The 24,560-nt window shown below is 44.6% G+C and overlaps 1 protein-coding gene across 1 annotated transcript in view; it reads right to left on the bottom strand.

Annotated features, from left to right (window-relative positions):
* Positions 1 to 24,560, bottom strand: part of BRINP1 (BMP/retinoic acid inducible neural specific 1) — a 170,443-nt gene that overhangs the window by 46,899 nt on the left and 98,984 nt on the right. Inside the window, exons 3-5 of the mRNA XM_036090482.2 lie at positions 16,621 to 16,811; positions 8,875 to 9,044; positions 5,943 to 6,048 (exon numbers count right to left, since the gene is read on the bottom strand). Coding sequence (XP_035946375.1) covers positions 5,943 to 6,048; positions 8,875 to 9,044; positions 16,621 to 16,811 — 467 coding nt within the window. The remainder of the gene's footprint in view (positions 1 to 5,942; positions 6,049 to 8,874; positions 9,045 to 16,620; positions 16,812 to 24,560) is intronic.

Here is a 24,560-nt window from a genome sequence, read left to right on the forward strand (position 1 = left end):
ACAATGTCGGCAAAACACTCAATGGGCTTCTTGGAGAGAGAAGGATCAAAATAAGAAGTTATCATTATGCCATTAGCATTATTATTACCAGTTTGGCTGTTGCTGTTTGGACTACTAATAGCCTGTGATCACTTCTACAATCCTGTCGTTCTCTTTCTAGTGTCCTCCAATCCTCTTCTTTTCTTTTTCCTCTTTCCTTCTACCTTTGCCCTGTTTCGCGAACAGCTGAGGAAACGCCACAAGGTGAATGCCATTGGAGTGCCATTCACATCATCCTCGACCCCCCAAAATAAACCTCTGCAGAATCTCCCCTCCCAGCCTCCTTCAGCGGAATTAGCAGAGGACAGAGGAAGACAGAACACTAGCATTTTGAGAAGGAAGAGCTCTGAAGGCAAACTGTCAGGTTAAATGTCAAGCTCAATCACTTACCGAGTGACCTCTCTCACCCATGTCCTCACCTACAAAGTAGGGGTGTTTATTTACGCCTTCCCCGTAGGAATGGTGTGGGGCTTAAAAATGTAACAAATGTAATTCTATGATGCAATTCAATGTAAGTTAAGGTAAATAAAAACCAACAAATAAATATGAATATAATACAAATAAATTCACACAGTCCCCGGCACATAAGGAAACACTGGATAAATATTAGCTATTATTATTCCCGACTCCTCTGCCCTCAGTCCATGCAGCTGTCTTCTAGCTGGGCTGGACCACCTCCTGCTCTTTTATGTCTCTGCCTTATTCATGTCTTCTCTTTGCAGAGGATGTCAAGATGGAGCACATTATTAAATAAATGTTTAATAGATGCATATTCTATGCACAGAAATGTATACATATAAATCATGTGTGTACAGCACTACGAATTTTCACAAAGTAAACACACCGTGTGCTGCCATCCAGATCAAGAAGCAGAACATTATAAATACCTCCAGAAATCTCTCCCGTCTCCTGTTACTCCCTTATTCTTCCTCCCCAATGGTTAATGCCCTCTGAGCTTCTAAAACAATGCATTTGTTTTTACTGTTTTGACCTGTATAGAAATGGAATCATCACAGCATGGACGGTTTTCTGTCCAGTTTCTCTGACTCAATGTCATGTTCATTAGATACTTCCATGTTGTTGCAGAGAAGTTTATTTTCTCCCATTTCTGTGTTGTAGCCTATCATATGAATCCATTTTCTTCTTGATGGGCAATTGGGGGCTCTTTCCATTGGGAGGCTATTTTGAATAAAGCTGCTATGAACATTCACCTCTTTTGGTGAACATAGGTCCCATTTCTGTTGGGCACATTCCCAAGAATTGTAATTTCTGGGTCACAGGACAAGGACATATTGAGGTTTTAGTAGATACTGCCAAAAGAGTTTTCCAGTGTTTGTACTAATGTATTCTCCCACAAGCAATGCATGTAAGTTTCCACTGTTCCACACCATCACTCCTTGATATTGTCAAGTGTTTTTCTTTTGAACCATACTGATGGCTGGGTTAGAATACTGAACTGTGGCTTTAATTTACATTTTCTGAGGGCTAGAAAAGCTCATCACCTTTTCAAATGTTTATCTGCCATTTTAATAGTCTTGTTTGTGAAATGCCTGTTCATGTCTTTTACCCATTTTCTTGTCTTACTGGATTGTCCGCCTCTTTCTTGTTGGTTTTAGGAGTTATTTATATATTGTGCATAAGGTTCTTTGTCAGATACACATAACACAAATATTTCCTTCTACTCTGAAGCTTATATTTTCATTCTATGAATAGCAGTGTCTGATGAACAGAAATTCTTAATTTTAATGTGGTTCAATGTATCAATCCTTTTCTTTATACTTACTGCTTCTTGTACCCTATTGAGTAAATATCAGCCAATCCAAAAGTCATGAGATAGTCTTCTGTCTTATATTTAAGAAGCTTTTGTTTTGTTTTACCTTCCACCAAGACAATATTATTCTTCCTCAGATATTTTTTTTCTATGACTCCTCTACCTAACCAGTCTGAGTGAATTATTCCCTTTCCTAAATCTCCATAATGGTATGCATTATTTTTATTATCTCTATTATATTATATATTACCTTGAATCTTATGTATTTCTCTGCCCTTCTTCTCTATCTCATCCCCATACTCCATTCACCAGATTATCCAGATTCTTCCCGGTCTTCTCACTAAATTCTGGTCATGATGCCTGCTAAGTAACTCTAAAACTGGTCTATTTCTCTCAACCCCTGTGCTACCTTCATGGTCTGAATCTGTGACATCTCATCTCAAGTGCTGCAATAGCCCCTCACTGGTCACCCACCACCAATCTACCCCCGTCTAAGTAATTGACCACATGACAGCCAGAGTGATCTTCCAAAAATATCAACAACCCTTTCACGGTGCCCATTACCTTCAAATTAGTGTTCAAGTCATTAATGTGATGCAGAGGCCTTCCAGGATCTGAAGGATTGTTTGGCTTTTCCCACCATTGGTGTCTCTGCTTTAACCTCTTGAGACATTTTCATTTCCTCCTGTGCTCCTTTACAAAGACCTTGTCTGCCTCCATATCCACACCCCTGTCTCCTCTTCATCCTCCAGTTCTCATCCTATGTATCTTCTCTGATTCCCTAGTACGTTAAGTCTCCATACTCTCTGGTAACAGGAAGCCCCAGAATTTTCCTCCACTACAATTCCTTATGCCTATTATTGTTTGTTTAAGCCCATCTTCTCTGATAGAATGTATACTTCCTTGGGACACGAACTGTGTCTGTCTTGTTCACCACCATATCTTATGCTTAGTTCAATGCCAACATGGGTTCTTAAAAAATATGTCTATCTATATAGATATATAGATATGTCTGTAGATATCTATATATACATATATACTTGCTGAATTAAGTTGAACTGATTGTTACTTATATTCTCGGGATTAGCATTGGATTCGGCACATAGTCAAGCTCTATAAAGGTTTGGTGATTCACTGTCTTTATAAAACCCTAGAAGCAGTAATGAAAAGGACTTTAAGACCACCTACTTCAACTACCCAACCCAATAGAATGATGATTAAATAATATCTATAACAGGGGCGCCTGGATGGCTCACTTGGTTAAGTGTCTGCCTTCGGCTCAGGTCATGATCCCAGGGTCCTGGGATCGAGCCCCACATCAGGCTCCCTGCTCGCCAAGGAGCCTGTTTCTCCCTCTGCCTGCCAATCCCCCTGCTTGCGTGCTCTCTCTCTCTGACAAATAAATAAATAAAATCTTTTAAAAAAATCTCTACAACATTTCTACCAGATGCCATTTACTTATAACTCTCTGAAACCAGAGAGTCACTACACACTTCAGCAGGCCATTGCAGGTTTGGGCATGAATGTGCACTGGAAGATCTATTTTATACTGAGTTTAAACTGAGATCTATCTCATCCCAGTTAAAAACTGGGATCCTTGTCATTTCCTGCAAGCAGATCAGGTTTGGCTCATTTTATCCACATTAATGAATTTGACTATCTTTTCTGCAAAACAGCCCTTGAGGTATCTGCAGACAAATCCTATTGCCCCAAGTCAACCGTCTTGAACTATTCATCATAAGACAGCCTTCTTCAGGTGCACTGTAGTTTCTTAGTCCCCCTCTTGAATTGGGATGCCCAGACTTGGACCCAATTCTCCAGGTGTGCTCTAACCAATCTAGAATAGGACAAGGATGTCACCCCTTTTTGGTGGACAACATACTTCTAATAATGTAATCAATGGCGGACCTGGGTTTTGGAGGACTGAGGCTTCTACTGTAATTGCTTATTGAGAAAGGAATTCCAAAATAAGATGTGGAAGTGAATATTTAGAATGAAAAAAGTTGGGGACACAGAAGGTGGGGGAGCCCTGGACCTTAAGCTTCATTAGTTTCATGGTAAATCAGCCTCTAAACATCCCTAAGATCTTAATAACTTCCTGGTAACATCTTGTTAATCCCTTCTAAATTTACTCCAATTATAATTCACAGGTCTCTCCACTGCCAACATGCACAGCAGGGTTATCAAGTGCAGGCTGGAGCCAAGCTTCCCGGCCTCAAATACTGCTCTCACTTCACAAGGTCGCCGCACATAGCATAGGAACTGAGAAGTTGAAAATCCTGGCACACTCAAGGCAGATCGGTCTTTCTTATCTACTTTCTTGTCAGGTTATTACCAAACCCACCGTCTACTCTTCTCTCCACTAAAGTGGACAGGGTTAGTCTTCGCGTGTTTGAGGTTTTTGTTGTGTTTTGTCTTCTTTGAACACTAAGCCACTTTCTTGGCCTGAATTTCCTGGAGGGATTTTTGCTCAGTGCTCCCAAGTGACACTACCAAGCCCTCCCTGTGCCATTTTCCAACCATCTTCTATAACAGGAGTATGAATCAAAGGGTTGCCAAGGAACTGGAATATAAAAGTCATATTAGGTTCTGCTTAGCTCCACCTGCCAATCTCAACTCCACTTTCCTCCCACTGACATTCAGAATCACCTTTATCAGATACCTTTCTAGAAGGTCACATTTTTAGTCTGCTCTAAGTTAAAGCATGCCATTTTTTTTTCCTAACTATAAAGTTAATACATGATCATTGTAGAAAAGTTAGAAAAAGAACTGGAAGCCTAAAATAAATCATCTGCAACCTCACCATCCAGAGGTAACCTCTTTTAACATCTCGGCATCTTTCCTTGAAATATTATTTCCCTTATCCTTTCACATTGTTAAGATCATGCCATACGTTCGGTCAGAAACTACCCATATTTATTTATTTATTTATTTATTTTTAAAGATTTTACTTATTTATTTGACAGAGAGAAACACAGCGAGAGAGGGAACACAAGCAGGGGGAGTGGGGGAGGGAGAAGCAGGCTTCCCGCGGAGCAGGGAGCCCAATGCGGGGTTCGATCCAAAGACCCTGGGACCATGACCTGAGCCGAAAGCAGACACTTAACGACTGAGCCACCCAGGCGCCCCAGAAACTACCCATTTTTAAATGAACACCAGATCAAATCGCTTTCATATATTCTTGGAAATTCTTACACATAACATTTTCGCACCTGATGTTGTATGGATGCTACGTAATTTGTGCAGTCCCCTCATGTGGAAAATTCAGATCTTTACATTTTTTTTTGCTATTATAAACTATGCTTTTTAAAACAGCACTATCTGTATGCAAAGCCTTGTGTGTTTTCTCCTGTAATCTCCTCACTTCTTGATGATGAATTAATAAGGGTAAAATTACTATTTCAAAGAGTATATTTTCCTTCAGGTCATGAGTATATATGAAGCGCCTAACAGGGACCTGACGTAAAAAAAGACATTAAACAAATATACATGTTTATATATATCAACAAAGTAACCCCAGGATTGTTGCATTCTGGCTAGCAGTGACTGAGTATCTGTCTCTCTACACCCAGGCAGCACTGAGGGTTCCCATTCATAAACTCTGCTAAAAGCACACACACACAGACACAAACACATATGTATGTGTCCATAAATATATTAAAGACCACAGATGATTACCGAATAAGGAGAAGGAAGGTTACACAAAACTAACAATGCTGTGAACTGTCCTATAGCTCTTATAATTCAAATAACATCTGCCAAAATACATTGAAAATCAAACACAATGACATAGGAAATTCTGACGGTACGATATGAAACTTTAATATATATTAGGTCTGGAGCATCTATAAATAACACTGTTTAGACATTTTCATCAAAATAATCGGACAGAGCTCACATTTTCATACTTTATATCTGAAAACTAATTAATAACCATGAATTTAATGCCCTGTATACGTTAAAAGTTTAAAAAGGCATCGTATCCTGTCTTCATTTCCATATTCCTAGTTTTGATCGGTTTCTCTGTCTTTCATCTTCTTCTCCATTCTCCCTCCACATCATGCCTCCTCTAAACCCTGAGTCTCTCCTCCCCCCTCCACCCTCTGGTCTCAAATTTCCAGGGCCATCCTACCTTGAAGATGCAGTTTGCTCTCCGTGCTTTGCAGAAGGACGGAACTCACAGAGTCCAGATTGTCATAGCTGTTACAGCCCAGAGGCCCGGTGCGTGTCTCTGTGACCTGGAGTGGACATGGAGGGTGACAGGTGTGAGACAGCTGCCCTTGTTAGAGACTTGTGAGACAGGGCCCTGCAGAGTCAGCCCTCGGCAGAGTAGAGCCGGCAGAGAAAGTGTCCTGGCCTGGCCTGAGTCAATGGCACCTTGCCTGTGCCCAGGCCACATGGGGGCTATCACCAAACGGACGTCGCGGTAGCAGGGCAATCAAGTTCACAGACTGGAGACATTCCCTGGCCCTCACTTCACAAGGTCACTCTAAGTATGATATGAATTAACGAGTTGAAGCACTACAGCATATTTCAAAAGCACGCCCTTCACAATCAGGAGAACCCGCGTTAAATACTAACGGGGCCATGAATTTGCTGGGTGACCTAAGAAAGTCACTCAACTTCTCTAAGTTTCTGTGACCCGAGGCTAGTAAATCCTTTCCAGGAAAGTTGGGCGACGAGACATGATGGGCAGAAGTGCCTGACATGTGGCTTATGTCCAAACACGGGTACCGTATTACCCCAAATCTCAGAATCGGTCACGAGTACATATGCATTATTAGGCAAGAACAATAACATTATCCCCATTTTCTAAAAGACGTTTCATAACCTTGAAGTAGGCATGGTTTAGGATAAAAAGAGGTTTCTCATCCCTTTCGCCTTGACTTCCCATGACTTAACACAATCGTTTACCGGGTAGTTTTGAGGTTTGCATCCAACGATAAAGACACAGCATCGGTGGTTTTGTGACCTGTAAGACGTTATCCAAATGCCAGTTGTGCCTTCCTCCAGCTGGGAAACCTTGTGTCAGTAACTTTCCCTCTCTCAGCCTCAACGTCCCCTCTACAAAATCCTCTTACCCACCTCAATAGGTAAAGAGATCCTATTTGGGGAGTGGTTAGCACTTTGGGAACAGTATATAAATGGAGGATTAGTAGGTTTTGGTTTTTAAGCAATTTATTCTTTTTTGGTACACAATCCTAACATAGTTGTTATTGAACGAGACTCAGAACTACCAATCCATTTTGCTAAGGAGATCCTGGGAAAGAAAGCTACGGGCAGAACTTCCTCACCTGGGGTCAGCTGCTGGTATCAAACACAACTGGCAGTGAGACAATTCTGGCCAGCTGGGTCTTGAGGTAGGGTCAAGAAACGGCAAGAAAAATCCAAGTCCCAGACCGAGTGGGGAAGACAGTGGTGGTCAAAGAATGGCTTCTTGAATTTCTCTGAGAAATTCCTTGTAAGGAGGCAGGCTGCACTTCCAGGATGCACAAAAGAAGATTATCTTCTGACAGAGCTTCAATATCTCAATTCCACATCCCATCCAGGGGCGGGAGAGAACCATTTGGTGATAATGAAAACCAGGCCTTTGCTTCACTCAGACTCTGATGGCTTCATAAAGGTCTGTCTCTCTGTGCCGGGTTCACTAACAACATAATCCCCCCCCACAACAGAGGCGATTCTTCTTGGATAAGCTGGCTCTTTGTTTGTCGATCTGATTTATTTCTCTCTTTCCTACCTCCCTCCTCAGTAACTCACTCCCACATTTTTTCTCTTCCCTTGGTCAATTTCTAACTCATCTGCCCCTGTCTCCCTCAGTCCTTCCCCCCTCCCCCTATCCCCGGCCACACACACACTTTTTCCCTAGAGATATTTTTGAAAGTCTTAGTATAAGGGTAGGTCTGTACTTAATTCAGAAGAAATTAGATCGAAGAATTGAGGAGTAGAATGCAGGTATAATCGGGTTTCAGAAAATGTGAGATGCAAAATATCTGCACTGAAACCGTGAGAAAAACTAATCCTTTATATCAAAAATTCCTCCCTCGTTCTCTTTAGAAAGGTAATCCCTGAATTTATTGCACTTAAAATAGAACCTTTTTTTTTTTTAAGTGTCTGTGCTCCGAGGCACTGAATTACAAGTCTAGAGCTGCTCTATTCAATGTGGCTATTTAAATGAAAATTAATTAAGATGGAATAAACTTAGAAACTTAGGTCCTCGGTAGCCACATTTCAAGTGCTCCATAAGCCCATGTGACTAATGGCTACTGCCTTGGCCACAGATATAGGGCACCCTCCACCATCTGGGAAGGGTATTATATTGGATAGTGTTGGTGCTGAGGGGTATGGGTCAGCACATGACTGCCCTTTTTTGTAAATAAAACTTTTATTGGCACACAGTCATGCCCACTTGTTTGCATATTGTCCGTGGCTGATTTTTGTGGTATAGCTGTAGAGTTGCGCTGTGGCAACCTTGACCATATGACCTGCAAAGCCTGAAATTTTTATTATCTGGCCTTTACAGAAGTAGCTGACCCCTGGTCCAGCGAGTAGAATTCTAGTCCCTGTTAGGGTACTCCAGCTGTCTAACCCTGAACAAAAAAGTCTTTAGCTCTTGGACCTCAGTTTTCCCATCTGTAAAATGGGGGGCGGTGAATAATGGGATGGAAAACACAAGTGTTTAACAAATTACTGATCTGGGCATCAGCAATCTGCCTCTTGCCAGCTCTAGGTCCTTGTAAAAATCATTTACCCGCTGTAGCCTCAGGGTTTTTTTGACCTAGAAAGGGAACCTAAAAATCAATGAGAAGATTGTTGATAATTACGCCATGACCGTAGCCAGGGCTGCCCCAGCAAATCAGTACATGTGGTCACCCTAATGGCAGTGCTCATGATCTTATAGGGCCTTTGACCACATCAGTCAGAGTGGCTGGCAGGGGGTACTGTTAGTGTTAGCTTCATGGGTATGAAGCCAGGACTGCATCTGCCCATCGGCCATCAGAATACCGGACACGTGCAGTATTGTTGTCTTCAGAATCATCCACCCAATCCGCCCTCAAGCCTACCTTGATTGCTCCAGTTGATATCTGGATCTCATGGAGCCTCCTCATGGTGCCATCACGGTCGACAAAGTAGGATGACGCAAGTTGGTGCAGAGCTTCAACACTTTGAGTGGCATTCCCTGACTTCCTGTCGAGGCGACTTTTGTCCATGTACATGGTCAAGGCCTCCTCCCCTGCATGGAAAAGGAAAGAAGTTCAGGGAGCCTATCGAGCTTTGGGGTGGGAGGAAAGGCTCCAGAGCCTGACTGCTGACAATAGCCTTGACCTTCCCACTACTTTTGCCCAAATTCCCTTCTGTCTCTGAAAATCAAGAGCATGGTGAAAGAGAAATAGTCCAGAAGTGGCTGTAAGCACCAAGCTCTAGGAGGACAAGGATCATGGGAAGACTCTCAGTTGTCAAGTCCAACCTCTACCAGTCCACCATATAGTTCTCACCAGCATCCTCTCCTTGAGGCTCAGTCTCTCCTTCTGTAAAATGATGGATTTGTCCTAGACACTCCTTTCCTCCTCCTGTTGTCTCCGCCTCATCCAGTTTCCCCCCCACCCCCGTTTCCTATTCTCTCCTTCTTTCCTCTTTCCCTTTCTCTCCTTCTCCTGCTGTTGCCCTGTCCTAGACAGACAGATGAATGGACAGATGAATGGATGGATGACTAAAGAGGCAGATAGATATGAGAGAGAGAGAGAGAGAGAGAGATGAGACATTCTTTAAAGACAGATACGGATAGACAGGGAAAACTGGGTGACTAAAAAAGGGAAAAAACTAAATTGTGGGATGAGAGAAGTCGGATACCATCCACATGACCAGTGCCCTATCCCTTGCCCAAAGCCCAGTGCCTGGCATATAGTAGATAGTAAATACTTAATACATCAATGTTTTTTAGTTCAATCAATAAATATTCTCATTACCTACATGAGCCAGGCACTGTGGTTCTGTGAGCACAATGCACAGACAGGAAGCTGCGTCTGGGGGTGGGGAGGGAAGGTGGCAAGAAAGTCAGGTATAGGGAGGGAGATTAGAGAGGAAGAAGGAGAGTGTGGGGTGGAGAAAAAGAGAGCGAGAGGTGAATGCACAGACTCACATATTTTATTCTATTAAGTTTTCTTTCATAACAGGTACATAGATTACTAACAGTACTAACTTCTGGTCCCTTTCATTTGGGATAACAAGATGTTTCATCAGAACTTCAGAAAGGGAAGTCCCGAAATGCCTACTAAACAGATGTGATCATCACACGTCATGTGGTTTCACCTTCTATTAACTGTGAACTTGGGGATGTTTCTTAACCTCTCTGTTCTTCAGTCTATTCGTTAACAAAATTAGGGGAAGAATGGCACCTACTCCATAGAGTGATTCAGAAGAATAAATTAATGAATACTTGTCAAGTCCCTATAGCAGGGTCTGGTTAGCTGTCGTCATCAAACTCATTTCGAGTCGTAGTAAAAAGCAGTCTCTGGAGCAGGACTGCCTGGTCTGCACCAGCTGTATGAAGAGTCACTCACCCTCCCCACGCTTCCGTTTCTCCAGGTGCAAAACTGGGGGCAGGGCTGTCCTGGGATTACATTAGCCAACTGCAGAAAGTACCTGAACCCCGTCTGCCACATACATGGGAGTGTTAATGACCATTATTTGACTACTGTAAAGTATCAGTTGTATGAGATTTAGCCTTCTATCTACTCAACCCAAGAAAATAGGATAGTCAGAAAACAACGTTGTCAATACCGTCTGAGGACAAAAATCTGATCCCTAAGATCACCAAAATGTCTTTAGAATACTAATTGCTTTTCGAGTTGAAGAGAAAAAAAAAAACCAATTTGCTTTCAGGAGGATAGTGATTATCCTATGCAGGGCACACAGCCCTGACCCACAGACTAATTCCTGTGCCTCAGATCCCTCCATGACTGCTTCTAGAACTCAGTTCCATTGCTGTTCAGTTTAACACATGCAACCTCCAGTCTGTCTGTTCACTGCCATGTCCCTCCATGAGTTCCAGCCAAACCATTCTTTCCATCTCCATGATTTATTCTTGCTGATTTTCCTCCCCTGGACAATCTTCAAACGCTTCTCTCTGCTTAGAATGCCATTCTGGGAGTGCCGGGGTGGCTCAGTTGGTTAAGCGTCTGCCTTCGGCTCAAGTCATGATCCCAGAGTCCTGGGATAGAGCCTCGCATAGGGCTCCCTGCTCAGCGGGGAGTCTGCTTCTCCCTCTCCCTCTGCCTGCTACTCTGCCTACTTGTGCTCTCTATCTCTCTGTCAAATAAATAAAATCTTTAAAAAAAAAATAAAAGAATGCCATTCTGTTCCTCTCCTATCTGACCGCTAAATTCCTATCCAGCTTTTGTCACTTTCTCTTACCCTTCCTCCTCTGTCCTTGACCTGGCATACTCCTATACGCTCCTCAGAACCCAGTGAGCCATCATCTTTCTGGCAAGCTTGCCCAACCGTACCCTCACCCCGAGAGAGATGTAATCACCTTCCCCCTATGACTCTCTACCTTGTCCATTCAATTTAGCTCAGCATGCATGTGTTGAGGAGTTTGGCGGGCACTGGGGTGACAAATGGATAACATACTGTCCCTGTTTTAGAGTCACTGAGTGACTACAAGTATGCTGTCCAAGATGAGAGCCACCCCTCAAGTGTGGCTCTCAGGCACTTGAAATGTGGCTAGCCTAAATGGAGACGCACTGTAATAAAATACTTCAATAAAAGTTTATCCTGTTGATTACACATGGAAAAGCTAATGTTTGGAATATATTATGTTAAATAAAATGTATTGTTAACACTGATTCTCCCCTTTTTCTTTTTACTTTTAAAGACGTGGTTGTGAGAAAAATCTAAAACGGCATATGCGGCTCACACTTACTTTCTAGTGGACAATGCTGGCGCAGGGAGACAGAGATGCGAGGGGAGCACTTCCGTATACTAGACGGATAGCAAAGGGAGAAGGATACAGAGAGTGGAACGTAGCCCAGAAAGAAGGGTGCCTGCATCCCTGCTAGGAAGGTGGACTACAAGACGCTGATGCTCTGGTCGCTCCAGCTACATACCCCGTCACCCTCTCCACGTATGCTCCGTCCTGCACAAGTGCGCCCTATTTTCTCACGGGGGGGACTCTTATTTTCTTTCTTTCTTTTTCCCTTTCCTGACTAACTTCTACTCTTCAGATGTCACCTAAGACAACACCTCCTCTGGGAAGCCTTCCCAGAATCCCCCACTCATTACTTAAACTAGATCAAGAGCTCTAACCACGTGCTCCCTGTCTCTTTCATTTCTCCAATGCATCACTTCCCACATTTCCTGGTGACTGCTTGCCTGGCTCCCTCGCTAGAGGAGAATCGCTGTGAGGGCAGGGAGGAGGTAAGAGGCCTCCCTCATTCCACTGTCATGTGCTTTGCAAATGATCCGAGTATTTGTGGATGAATGAATATATATGGAAGTCAACCGAATCTACAATGTTGATTGAGTGACACATCTGCTTCAAGCACTAGACTGAAATCTCCCCATGAGAAGATTCATCATCATCAAAATTAACTTTTGGGTCCCACATGCCTAGATATGAGTTCAGAGTAAGACACTCATGTTTGCACTTTCCCATGAAGTCTCACTGGTAATGCAGGAGGACATGATCTTCCGTCCTTCAGAGTCCACAGTGACCTGAATAGATTTGGCTTAGAAAGGACTCCATGTACAATTAGACAAGGAATTCCAGGAGGGTGGGTGATGGCCTGGTGGAGCAAGGACTCTATGGATTTTGTACTGTTCCCAACGCTTCACCTAGATCAGAAGAAGAAGAGATGTTCAGTTATTGTGGGATGGATGAATGGATGGATGGATGGATGGGTGGATGGATGAATGAATGGCTAGCGGAGGCGTAAATGATTTGATATGTGAATATGTTAGAAGTTAGAGCCAGGAGGCAGAGGAAACAAATATTCCAAGTGTCAGCGCAAGCTCTCCATGGGGCCTGCGGAAGAGAAGGTGGAAGAGGCACAGCTCCCTTCGGACTGAAAACTGGCAGAAGCAAGCCTTAGATCAAGAGGGGTTAATGGGCTTCTTGCTGCATTATTAAGACTTAATTTCTTGTTTATTAAGAGAATGTTCTGTTGGGGCGCCTGGGTGGCTCAGTTGGTTGAGCGACTGCCTTCGGCTCAGGTCATGATCCTGGAGTCCCGGGATCAAGTCCCACATCAGGCTCCCTGCTCAGCGGGGGGTCTGCTTCTCCCTCTGACCCTCTTCCCTCTCATGTGCTCTCTCTCAATATCTCTCTCAAATAAATAAATAAAATCTTTAAAAAAAAAAAAAGAGAATGTTCTGTTTAGAGTTGCTTTCCCATTTGGGATTCTGCAAATTGCCTCTTCACCCCACATAGGCCTTTCCTCCATCTCTCTGTCCTCCAAGGGATTCGCATCTCTCTCTGCACCACTTCTTTCAGAGGGGAACAAAGTGGGACTCAGACACATAGGGGATGGGGATGACGCGGCAGTAGATCATTGGACCTTGTGAGTGTAGAGGGGATACTGCTCCTGGGTAAGGGAGGGGGAGGTCTGGATTTGGGGTCCCCTGGGGCATCCCTCCCCCCTCCCTTCTGAGTTCCTGTGACTTTATTCTCAGCCTTTCTCTTAGCCCAGGGGAGCTTTCCCAAAATGCAGGGTGGGGAATAATGAATATACACAAAAACGTACACACAAGCACAGAAACATAAGCCCTTGTGCATAAACAGACATTCACGTAATTTACACGCATTCACATACATGTGCAACCTCTCACGTGCATCCTATCTATACGCAGGAGTCCCACGTGTATGCACGAGTGTGCTGCAGATGTATGTATGTCTGCATCCAGATTAACTCACATCTGGGTCTGGGGAGGCGTCTGTGCACATCTGTCTGCAGAGGTAGGCATGCAGTCCCATGCATGCCAACTTAATCATACGTATCACACAGATACCCAGGCTCCGGGGTGTTTCCTTCAGAGGGATGGAGGGAAACTGCTATCCCCATATTCCCGTGTGTCATTCTAGACCCCCAGTTCTCCCCCTTACCACCTCCCATGAGAAACATCATTCATATCAAGTCCATTACGAGTTCAATCAATTTCACCAAAAACTTGAGGAGCCCATGGAGTGGAAATGTGTCGGCCCTCCTGCGAGCTACACTTCTTCTTTCTCACTGCCTTTCCTTCCTCTTCTCTCTCCCTCAGGAGCCAAATACGTGCATTAACTTGTCCTCCATGTGACAGTTTAGGATCATCTTTTGTTGTTTGAGCCTGACCTTAGGAACTCACCTGACACCTTGAACAGCTTATCAGAGCATTTCTTCCAAATGAACATGGTGTTCTTTGTAGGAGAAATTACAGAGAATAACATGTTCTGCACCTCCTTGTATTTAGGCAGGAAAACGGGTATCCAGGTGGGAAAGTGAATTTCTCAATGTCTCCTATTCACCTAGTGAGTGGTAGCAATGGGCTCGAATCCCAAATCCTCAAGCTCCTCAGCCCCACGAAATTACAATAATTATAGTAAGAATAATGAAACACCACCAACGCGAGCGACAATCAGTTTGGTGCCCAACACTGTGCTCAGCACATTTAATGCCACATTTTATTTAATTGTCATAATATGCACTTCTATATATACAAGAGGAAACCAAGGTCCTAACTGGCGTGGACCAGGAGATAGGACTGGAACTAAGGCAGGTGAACTCCAGAGCCTGCCCTTCCATTCACTGCAACTGACCCCATCCATCCCCTCCCCTTGCACGAGGAGGCTCTCAAGAAACATTTTCCATGAATGAGTGAAATCATGATGGAAGAAGGACCCCATGTAGGGTCTGTCTGGCACATTGGTGTTCAGTGAACAGTAAATCTCTTCCCCTTCCTGCTCCCTACTCCTCCACCTTGAGGACTGAGGGAACATTTAGGGCCTGCTGTCCAACACTGGAACTCAATCCAAAGCTCTGCATATTTTAAAATGTTGTGCTGTAAAAACAGAAGAGGAACAAGGCTCTGTGAATAATTCACCACTTCGCCTTGGAGAAATTAAAAATATATTTCACAGCCAAAGAAAGAGCTTTGTCATTTGGGATTTCCAGGGACTCGGATAGAATGCAGCTTCTAATTGAAGAACGGAATTGGTCGCAATATATTTTTCTTTCTTTTTTTTTTTTATTCAAGTGAAATGGGAGGTGGAGAAGTTCAAAGAAAAAGGGGTACAGGTGAATGAAACGCTCAACGTGGAAATGATTTCGTCTTCACTTTATAACAGAATAGAATGTGTACTGCATGGTTTAACATTCAAAGTCCTACTTAATATTTGACTAGCAACAGGTGACAAATACACAATGGTTGGTCGATTTTGGAGTGGTTGGGGCGGGGGGAGTGAATGAATTGGTTAAAGAAATACTGATGTTGAGTCAAAAAAAAAAAAAATGCAGGCTTTGTGGACAGAAAACCCGAAGTTAAAAACTTTGGGTAAACTCTGTTTTGTTTTCTTTTGTTTTTCGTTTAAAAAATAGAACTAAAAACAGAAACAAGAGAAACCCTTAGCTTTGTCACTCGCTAGCCATACCTCTAGCTAGACAGTGGAGATAATTGGACTTAACTTGCAGATTTTAAGGACCTACCGGCAAAGGGCGAGGCTTACTGAGGGCAAATAATATACCAGCTTTTCTTATTGGGAGGATGGATGAATTTGCCCAACCAGCTTCTCCCTCGACACTCCCCACATCGTCAAATTCCTAATCTGGGCTTCCTCAAAGTGCATACTGTGTTCTCAGCCTCGAAAGCACGGCCACCTTCCGGGTCCCTCGCCGACTCCTGCCAAGCTAAAGAGCTGCTTCACCCATGCTGCCTCCGGCTCATGGGGCTCACCCCTCCTCTCAAGGAGAGGATCGAACGTGATAATCATACCTCTGTCCACCTGCCCTGCCTCCATCAAGACACCAGTCTTGTTTAATCGGCAAGGGCCAAATCTAATGCAAGCTAGCAGCTCTCTGAGCGGGAGACGCGGGGCTCCACCACCAAAGAGGCTGTCTCAGAATTTAGTGGCCCTGGTCATTGTGACAGAAAACTGATGTCCGAGGGAATGTAGCTCGTAATGTAAAACGATGCATGTAGGCAAGAACCAGAAGCATCAAAATATGCTAGTTTCTACCATATCCCCCCTTTTTAAAAAATTTATATCCTCCCTTTTATCCTCTCCTCCTCTTCTTACTCCCTTAAAGATGGGTTGGACTTGATGGGGAGGGATGGGTAAGGCTAAGCAGGTTGCAGCAGTTAGTCAGCTTTCCTATTAACCTACTCCAAGCCCATATAAGATACAAATAATACCCTCCTTGTAAAATGATAACCTCAAGTTATCAGTCCCTCCAGCAGACTTAAATAAACAAAGGCAATTCTCGAAACAGCATCTGAAGCTTAATTATTTCCCCAGATTAGACCGCATTCCAAAGGAACTAATACAATAATCAGATTAAGAATCCCTGACGAATTGAGCTAATTCCAAGGTGAGGCCACAAAAGTTGTACTTCCGCAAAAGTTAGTAAACTCAAGGTAGAGGGTCCCAGAGGAGGGCATCAAGTGCTCTACGGTGACCAGAGCCACCAAGACAATTTGGCTCATCTGTGACAGATGCTTCTGAGTGACATATAGGGGAAGAGAAGTTAGTCTGGCTTTGATCCTAGGATACCCCGCCCTCCCCTCCAACCCAGGCCTAAAGTCATGACAAGGCTCTGGCCCAGCGGCTGCCGACCTACCTCCCAAGGTGGCAGAGATGAGGAGGTGGGTGCCGTACTTTTTGATGATGGTATCGATGAACTGCTGAGTGGTGGGTCTCCTGCCAAGCAGGCGGATGCTCCTTTGAAACTCCGGCATGAGGGGCACTGGATGGCGGACCAGGTCTCTCCTCTCGATGGCTGTGTTCCTCACCTTCCAACGGGCAAACTCCCTGGGTGAGAGAGAGGAGCAAGATGCCTCGATTTACCACTTCTACCCCCAAGGCAGAGTCCACCCAACCATCCCATTCAGGCATCGCTCCTTAAGGTGAGAAAGCGACAACTATTATTTTTAGTATTTGTCAAGTGATCTAGAGCCCTTAATTCTCTTCAAGCACACATATTTACTGAGCACTGTTCTCATCACCGGGATACTGTGGTGAGCCAGACAGACACAGTCATGTTCTCATGTTGCTTACAGAGCATCAAGATACAAAAGTCATTGTTGCCTAGTTGCTTACCCATCTCTCCCACCAGACTGTGAATGACACCCCAGAGACAGGATCTTCTCTGGTACATGGTTCCTGTTACATGGCAGGACTCCTAAGAATGCCACCTGGACGAATAAACAAATGAGTGGATGGATGGAAGGAAAGAAGGGAGGGAGAGAGGGAGCAGAGGAAGGCTATTCACAGCAGGGAAGACCTAAAGCACAAAGCAAGTTGAGACCTAAGGCGCAAAGCAGGTTGAGACCTAGAGCAAGCTCTAGGACAATTCGAAAATCAAATAATTAGCCCAGAGCTTGTTTGATTCACAATTTTAACATGTACTCAGTGAGCATTTACCATTTGGAAAAAATAAAGCTATGTCGTGAAGACCATGTGGGAGAATTTCCTTTCTTCACTAACGATGGAAGGGATCAAGACTGAAGACCTTCAACCCGGGAGTCCAGCTCGGGATCTCACTCTGCCTCTTGCAAACTATGCGGGACCATCCTGGGCAAAGCTTGTCACTTCTCCGGACTTACATCTCCTTATCTATGAAATCCAATTAATATTATCTCCTTCTTATTGCTGGCGCACAGATTACATGAAACATCGGGTGTGAGTACACCTTTGGAAACTGCCAGGTACTAATCCAATGTGAAAGAGAGTTTTATAACTTTATATCCTCACAAATTCCCAGATAAGAAAATCATTAAAAGTTCATGGGCAATGAGCAAGGAGCACGTAAACTGAATACAAGTAGAAATTCGAAGGGCCTTGGTTCAGGCTGCTTTTGCTTTATGACCTCTGTTCCTACCAAAGATGAAGCTCCTTCTGGAACAACCAGCTCTCCAGTCTGCCTGAATTACAAGCCCCAAGGCCCTTGAGAAAAACAGCCTAGCCAAGAGGACGGGAAGGTCAGCCTAGATAAATGATAGGAACCAGAGTTTAATGAAAAGGTCTCCCTCTCCTGCCACAAGATGGGAGAGACGAATTAAGGGGGGGGCACGGAGCAAGGAGAAGCAGAACAGGGGGGGAATCACCCCGGAATATGCCCCTGTAATTCAGCGGTGGAGTCTGACCCCCGATGCAGAGGAACATGGGTCTGAAAAAATGCTTTCAAATTGGAATACATTTCCAAGACTCAGAGCTTATGGAATCTCTGTTCGTAATTCTTAACACCATTGAAATTCTAAATAAAGTCAGCTCAGTACGTTGCACATCATCGGTATTAAGTTAATCAGCTGCACTCAAGGAACCCTTGCACGCGGCACCCAGGAAGTGCAAACTCTGAGGTCTACGGGAAGGGGGTGGACACTTCCCAGGCCCACGTCCTGAAGAAGCTCACAGTCCCGCAGGAAAGACAAGACATTTCCAGTCTGTTGTCAATCCAGGACTAGAGGACACAGAAGAGCTTAGACTTCTCAAGGCTCCAGGGGAAGCTTCAGAGGAGAGGTCATAGCTGAACTACAGTTCTGAAGTCCACGTGGGCTTTAAATAGATATGTGGTGGAGAACAGCTCTCCCCATGGAAGAAAGGGCAGGAGCAGAGTGGATGGGGGATGGACCATGAGATCCAGGAAGAGCTGAACAGGAAGGGAGGGAAAGGACAAGAGGGAGCAAGTGGGACAGGGGGAGGGGACTTGCGAGCCAGCAGAAGCTTGTGACGTGACTCCCATGACCCTCACGCCCCGGTGTTCACACCCCTGTGTAACCAGTCCCCTCTGCTTAAGTGTGGGCAGGAAGGGACCCAGTGACTTGCTTCTAATGGATGGAATGGGGAAGCGATGGAATGATCCTTCCAGGATTCATTTACAAAAGATTTCGACTTCCGTTTTGCCTGCCCTGTGTGTGTGTGTCTCTCTCAATCTCTCTCTCACTCGCTCTGGCTCTCCCTCTGCCATGGTGTGAGATGCTCTATGGAGAGATCCACATGGCCAGGAACCGAGGGAAGCCTCCGGCCAGCAGCTTCCAAGGAACTGGGACTCAGAAGGCCCTGAGTCCTAACAGTAACCGCATGGGTGAGCTGGGAGGCAGACCCTTTCCAGCTGAGCCTTGAACCCAATAACCACAGCCCAGAGATGGAGAGAGCCAGGGCGCCCAGCGAAGCCACACCCAGGTGCCCAGTCCACAGAAACTGTGAGCTAATAGATGTTGTTATATTAAGCCACCAAGTTATGGGGGTAATTTGCTACTCAGCAAGAGATGACCAATAAAAGACAATGAGGATCATCAGATATTTCTGAGGAAAAGAGTCTTTCCTCCTCAGTTTATCCCTGAAACTTATAAAATTACATATAAATGTAATTATGAAATTATGTATGTGCATAGAAAATACTCATACTTCAATGTAACAGACACATATATATAATCACTTTGATTTATAACTTATGACCTTGGATTACTAATCTTTTTTCATGTGACTACGACAACTACATTCCTCAAAACCAATGTGCATTTTCACAGAGAGGTTAAGTAATGTGTCAAAAGTCACACAGCTAGATAGTGGTAGAGCTGGGAGGAGAAAACTGGTATGCTGATTCTTATTTCAGTCTTTTAATATAGATACTGAGACGTAAAATGTAAAAGCCATAGAATCTGGTAATGCCACCCCCATGATCAAATTACAAGCCCAAGACTCAATTCTTTCCCTCCCCCCCTTCCTCTCTCTTTATTCCCACAGCCTCTATAGTCTTCCTGATGCCCACCAGCTACCCAGCCAGGGCCTGCCATTGGGTTTCTTCCTTGAAGACATTAGGCAGCTGATGCTGAGTCCCCACCTCCTTCCTCACAGTATGGGCACAAGGCCTAAGTGGGGAGATGCACTGACCTGCTAAGCACACAGCCGGGGACTTGGGAAGAGCTCAGTAGCTCTGTGTGTGTGTATGTGTGATTAGGAAGCACTGACTCAGTGCCAAATACCTGTTGTTTAACACCACAGGGCTCCCGATCCTAAGGAAGTCTTCGATCTTCGCGGCCAAAAGTGCATGTTTAGGAAAGCTATGAAACCATGCTGTGCTATTTGCAATGGTCATTTTAGTCAAAGAAAGAGTCCCTGCCCCAATCTGTAAGAGGGGCAGGGGTGGGAGTGGGGGTGGCAAAGAATTCTCTTGTACCAGTTCCATCTTGACGGGAAGATAGGATTTGGCCAAAGAGAGGGAGAGGGTGTTTCGGGAAGGACGAACTCCTTGTGCACAAATGGAGGATAAGGCAGTTGGAGAGAGAAGGGTGTGTGTGCGCATGTGCGTGAGGGATGTAAATGAAAAGAGGTAAAGACAGAGAGGTTGTCAATGACCCCATGATGAAGGGCCTTGTGTGCCTAACCATGTTACTCGATTTCAGTCTCTAAACTCTGTTCTGAGTGGCCAACAATCCAGACTAAAAATGTGCAAAGAATGGATTTATGTAACTTTGTGGCCATCGTAGGGATGCTGGAGCAAAGACAGTACGAGTTACAGGATTCTAAAATGTTATACTGTCTCCCAAAGTCCCCTAAGTGAAAGGGCTTCCCAGCATGTAGACCTATTCAGAAGGAGATTTAAACAACACTGAAGCTGAAACTGGAGTTGACTTCTGTTTTCAAAATTTGGGCACCTACTGTTTTTCCAGATCTGAGGATATAGCAGCAAACAAATTAGCCGCTATCAATGAGCTTAAACTCCGGTGAGAGCACACTGATCATAAAGAGCCAAATCGGTAACAAGCCGGGCGGTGGGCGGGGTGGGGGGGGGGGGAGTGCTGTGAAGACAAATAAAACGGAGGAAGGCAGTCGGGATGCCCAGGGATAGGGTGAGGTTGCAGTTATAGAGACAGCCTTCTTGACATGATGACATGAAAGGAGAGACCTGAAGAAAATGAGGAAGAGGACACGGGGCCACCGGTGGAAGGGTATCCAAGAAGAAGGAAGAGCAGGTGCAAAGGTCCAGAGGTAGGACAGTTTGCCAGGTTTGGGGAGCGGCAAGGAGGCAGTCCTAGATGAGCAGATAAGTAGAGGAGAGGAGATAAAAGGAAGGGTGGGAAGAAAAAAAATAACATTAAAATGTAGGATGGAGTGGGCATAGATCTAGAAAGGCTATGTTGGATTTGGTAAAGATGTCCTATTTTTAAATTCCAAGTAATGTATACAGTCAAAAGAAGGTTTTCAGCAATGACACAATCTATGTGCTAAAAGAGGATCTAGAGAGTCTGTCACAGCTACTCAACTGTGTCCTTGCAGTATGAGCAGCCGTAGACAATACATAAACATGGGAGTATAGCTGCATTCCAATAAAACTTTATTTATAAAAGCAGGTGGTGGGCCAGATTTGGCCCCTAGGGAGTATGGTGCCTATTCTGAAAGCATCACTATGACTCCTTTGGTAGAAGTCATCAAATCCAACCCACTCAATTCATGGATGGGAAAACTAAATTTCAGAGACATTAAGTTATTTGCCCAAGATCACAGAGCAAATGACTTGCAGGGCTGAAATTAGAGCCCAGGACTTGTGACTCCAAGTGCAGTGCCCTTTCCACTGCAATAAGCCACCTTAAAAAGAGAGAGAGAGAGAGAAAGAGAGAAAAGAAAGTGAGAAAGCCTTGCTTGTCATGTTGTCTAACTGCTCTGCTGGCCCAGGAACAATTTCACGTAAGTTCTCAGTGAATTGAGCACAACATAAAATACATCTTTCCTTCTGAGCCCACAGAGCAAGCAAATTCCCCTTGGAGGAGAAGGCAGAACTCACAATGGCACAGGATCCGTGGAATACGCTTATGCCCAATTAAGCATCTCAGCAGGGCAGGCAAACCAATTAGACTGAGATTAAAAAAGGACCCTGGATGGAAGGCATGGGGTTGCTGCAGCAAGGCCCATCCCCCTGGGGGAGCGGGAGGTGGAGGGGCGGGTGACAGCGCGGGCAGGGATGGATGAAGACCGCGGCCAGCACTGTAGATTTGAGACGAGGCTGGAGAGAAAACTATAAGGTGAAGGCTCTCTTATCAGAGCAGAGCGTTGCCTTTCTGGGACTCCTCCCTCATCCTGCCCTCTATACACACACACACACACACACACACACACACACACACTCGGATGCACACACTGAGGACAAAAGGCTGTGGAGCAGGCAGGAGACCCTGCCCTGTGCCCTTGGGAAGGTGTTTAGTCTCCTGGGAAATAAGCTGATTGTATTAGATGATCTTCAGCCCTGCGTCTCTCAGCCTGGGCGCTGGAGGTGGAAACCCCGAATTAAAACCTAACTCTGCCACCAATTAGCTGTGAAATTGTGAACGAGTTTGCTTACTCTATAAAGCGTAGATGTCATCCCGGGAAGCACATCTCCCATAGAGGGGTCGGTTCAGGATTGTCTTAAGAGCATTTAGAAGGAGCCCTCCATAAACTGTAAAAGTTATTGTCCATATTGTCACTGCTGTTCTGGTTTTGGGAGATGCTCCAGTGGGAAGCTGGGTGACAGTGGGTGGACGGTGGGGTGGGTGAGGGGAGGAAACAATCATGCTCTTTTTAAAGTTACCGGTAGGGAGAACTTCTGGGATAATCGAGATCTGATCCTCGTGAATCTGTTAGAAGCAGTGCGTCTGAATTTAAGAAAGGGACCAGCAGTTTATAAGCTGCTGCAAGCCAGGCAATTTCCTTACACCAGAGATAAAGACTAAAACCAGGCCACCTCGCCCCACTGTGCTGAGAGGTCAATGAAACCGTGATCAGAAAACTCTTTGTCAATCGCAACAGGGTGTGGACTATTGTAAGCTGCTGTTGGTGTTTTTCTATTATTATTACTTGCAGAGGGCCACTCATAATGATGTCTCAACTGCATAAAATTTTCCTTTTCATTTCCCCCTCTATAAAATGGGATCACAATTTTCAGTTCTCGGGGTTGTGAGGAGAGCGCCATCTATGATTACGTGTGAGTCTCCTCCAACGTCTTCTAGATAATCGAAGCTACTGAGGACCTCTGAAGAAGTGAAGGGTTCTTTATAGAATATTTTTTGAAGCTTGTGTTTTTTGTTTTTGTTTTTAAGCAGACTCCATGCCCAGCTTGAACTCACGACCCTGAGATCAAGACCTGAGCTGAGATCAAGAGTTGGACGCTTGACAGACTGCGCTACCCAGGCGCCCCTTGTTTTTTTGTTTGTTTTGTTTTGTTTTGTTTACTTGAATCTGATTTCATAGCAGAAATGGAGGAGGTTGTTTTCAAAAACATATACCATATAGACTTCAAAATACAGAAAAAAATGGAAAAACAAAGGGAAGACAATATTTTATTTGGAAGTTTGGGTTAAAATTCGTACACAGACTTAACTCTATAATGTCCTGAACACTTCACAGAGGTGGACTGCAAATGTCCCTGAGCTTCCCTGCAGCCCAAGGAAAAAGGGAATCACAGCCCAGAGAGCCAGAGAGTCAAGAAGATAACAGAGCAGTTGTTCAGAGCTGTGAAAGAAACACACATTTCCCAGAGGCTACAATAAGACACAAACATCTCCCAGGGTTTCTCATAAAGAGATGGATGTAGTCGATGCTGGTTGGTGATATACCAATGCTTGATTGGCTCCAGGTAGCCGAGTGCATTTGCCAGAAACATCATTTGGTAAAGCAATTCCATGAGAGTCAAGCATGTTACAGTCTAAATATGTGGCTCTCTAGTGTTCTGACTTAATCCAGGGTTACATTTTAGAATATTCTATAGACACTGTACCCCTGATAAATGTTTGTGGATAGCATAACTGATTAGGGTGTTTATCCCTGGGTGGCTAATCCTATTGGTTGTATTAACTCATCGTTTGGAAGTCGAATAAAAACAAGCCTCTGAGTGTCTGGGTGGTGGGGGGTGGAGGGATCTGGGACCACTGTTAGCAGTAAATTGTCCCCAGAGATGAGCAAGGTGAACTGCAGCGGAGGAGGGTGAGGAGAAGTCACTGAACCAGAGAGCGAGCGAGCACGAGCGCATTTCTCTTGCCTGCTCTTCCCACCCAGTCTCCCCCCGCGGGCTCCCCAGCCACCTCCCCAGCCACCTTGATCTCAAATTAGAAAACAAGGATGTTTTATCACACACCCTGCTTGGAGCCACCTCAGGGAAAGGTGAAACCAAGGGCAGATGTGAAATGGAAATGATGCCTCTTAACAACTAGGGTGTTGGGGACAAATCCCCCATTGTCTCCCTGTCCCAGAACGGAAGCGAGGGGGCAGCTGAGGAATCAGGGCATCAAGTGGATCTCCGGGGCAATTCGGTGCCAGAGGGGTGAGGAGAGGAAAAGCAGGATAAAAGTCGCTGAAAACATGATTGCGAACAGGTTCATTTTAATTACAAGACACTGACTTAACAGTGGAGGATAAAATAATCCTCGCTTACGATGTGTATATAAGCCTTTTTGCTTTCCAAATGTGTTCACCTAAGTAATGGCATTTTTATTTTCATACCAACTCAGTAGCAGTTCTGAAGGCTCTTCTGGGAATAAATTTCAGAGAAACCAGGAGAAGCATCTTGGAATGGGGCTCCAGGCTTCT

This window comes from Halichoerus grypus, chromosome 14 (genome assembly GCF_964656455.1).
Source record: "Halichoerus grypus chromosome 14, mHalGry1.hap1.1, whole genome shotgun sequence".
NCBI lineage: Eukaryota > Metazoa > Chordata > Mammalia > Carnivora > Phocidae > Halichoerus > Halichoerus grypus.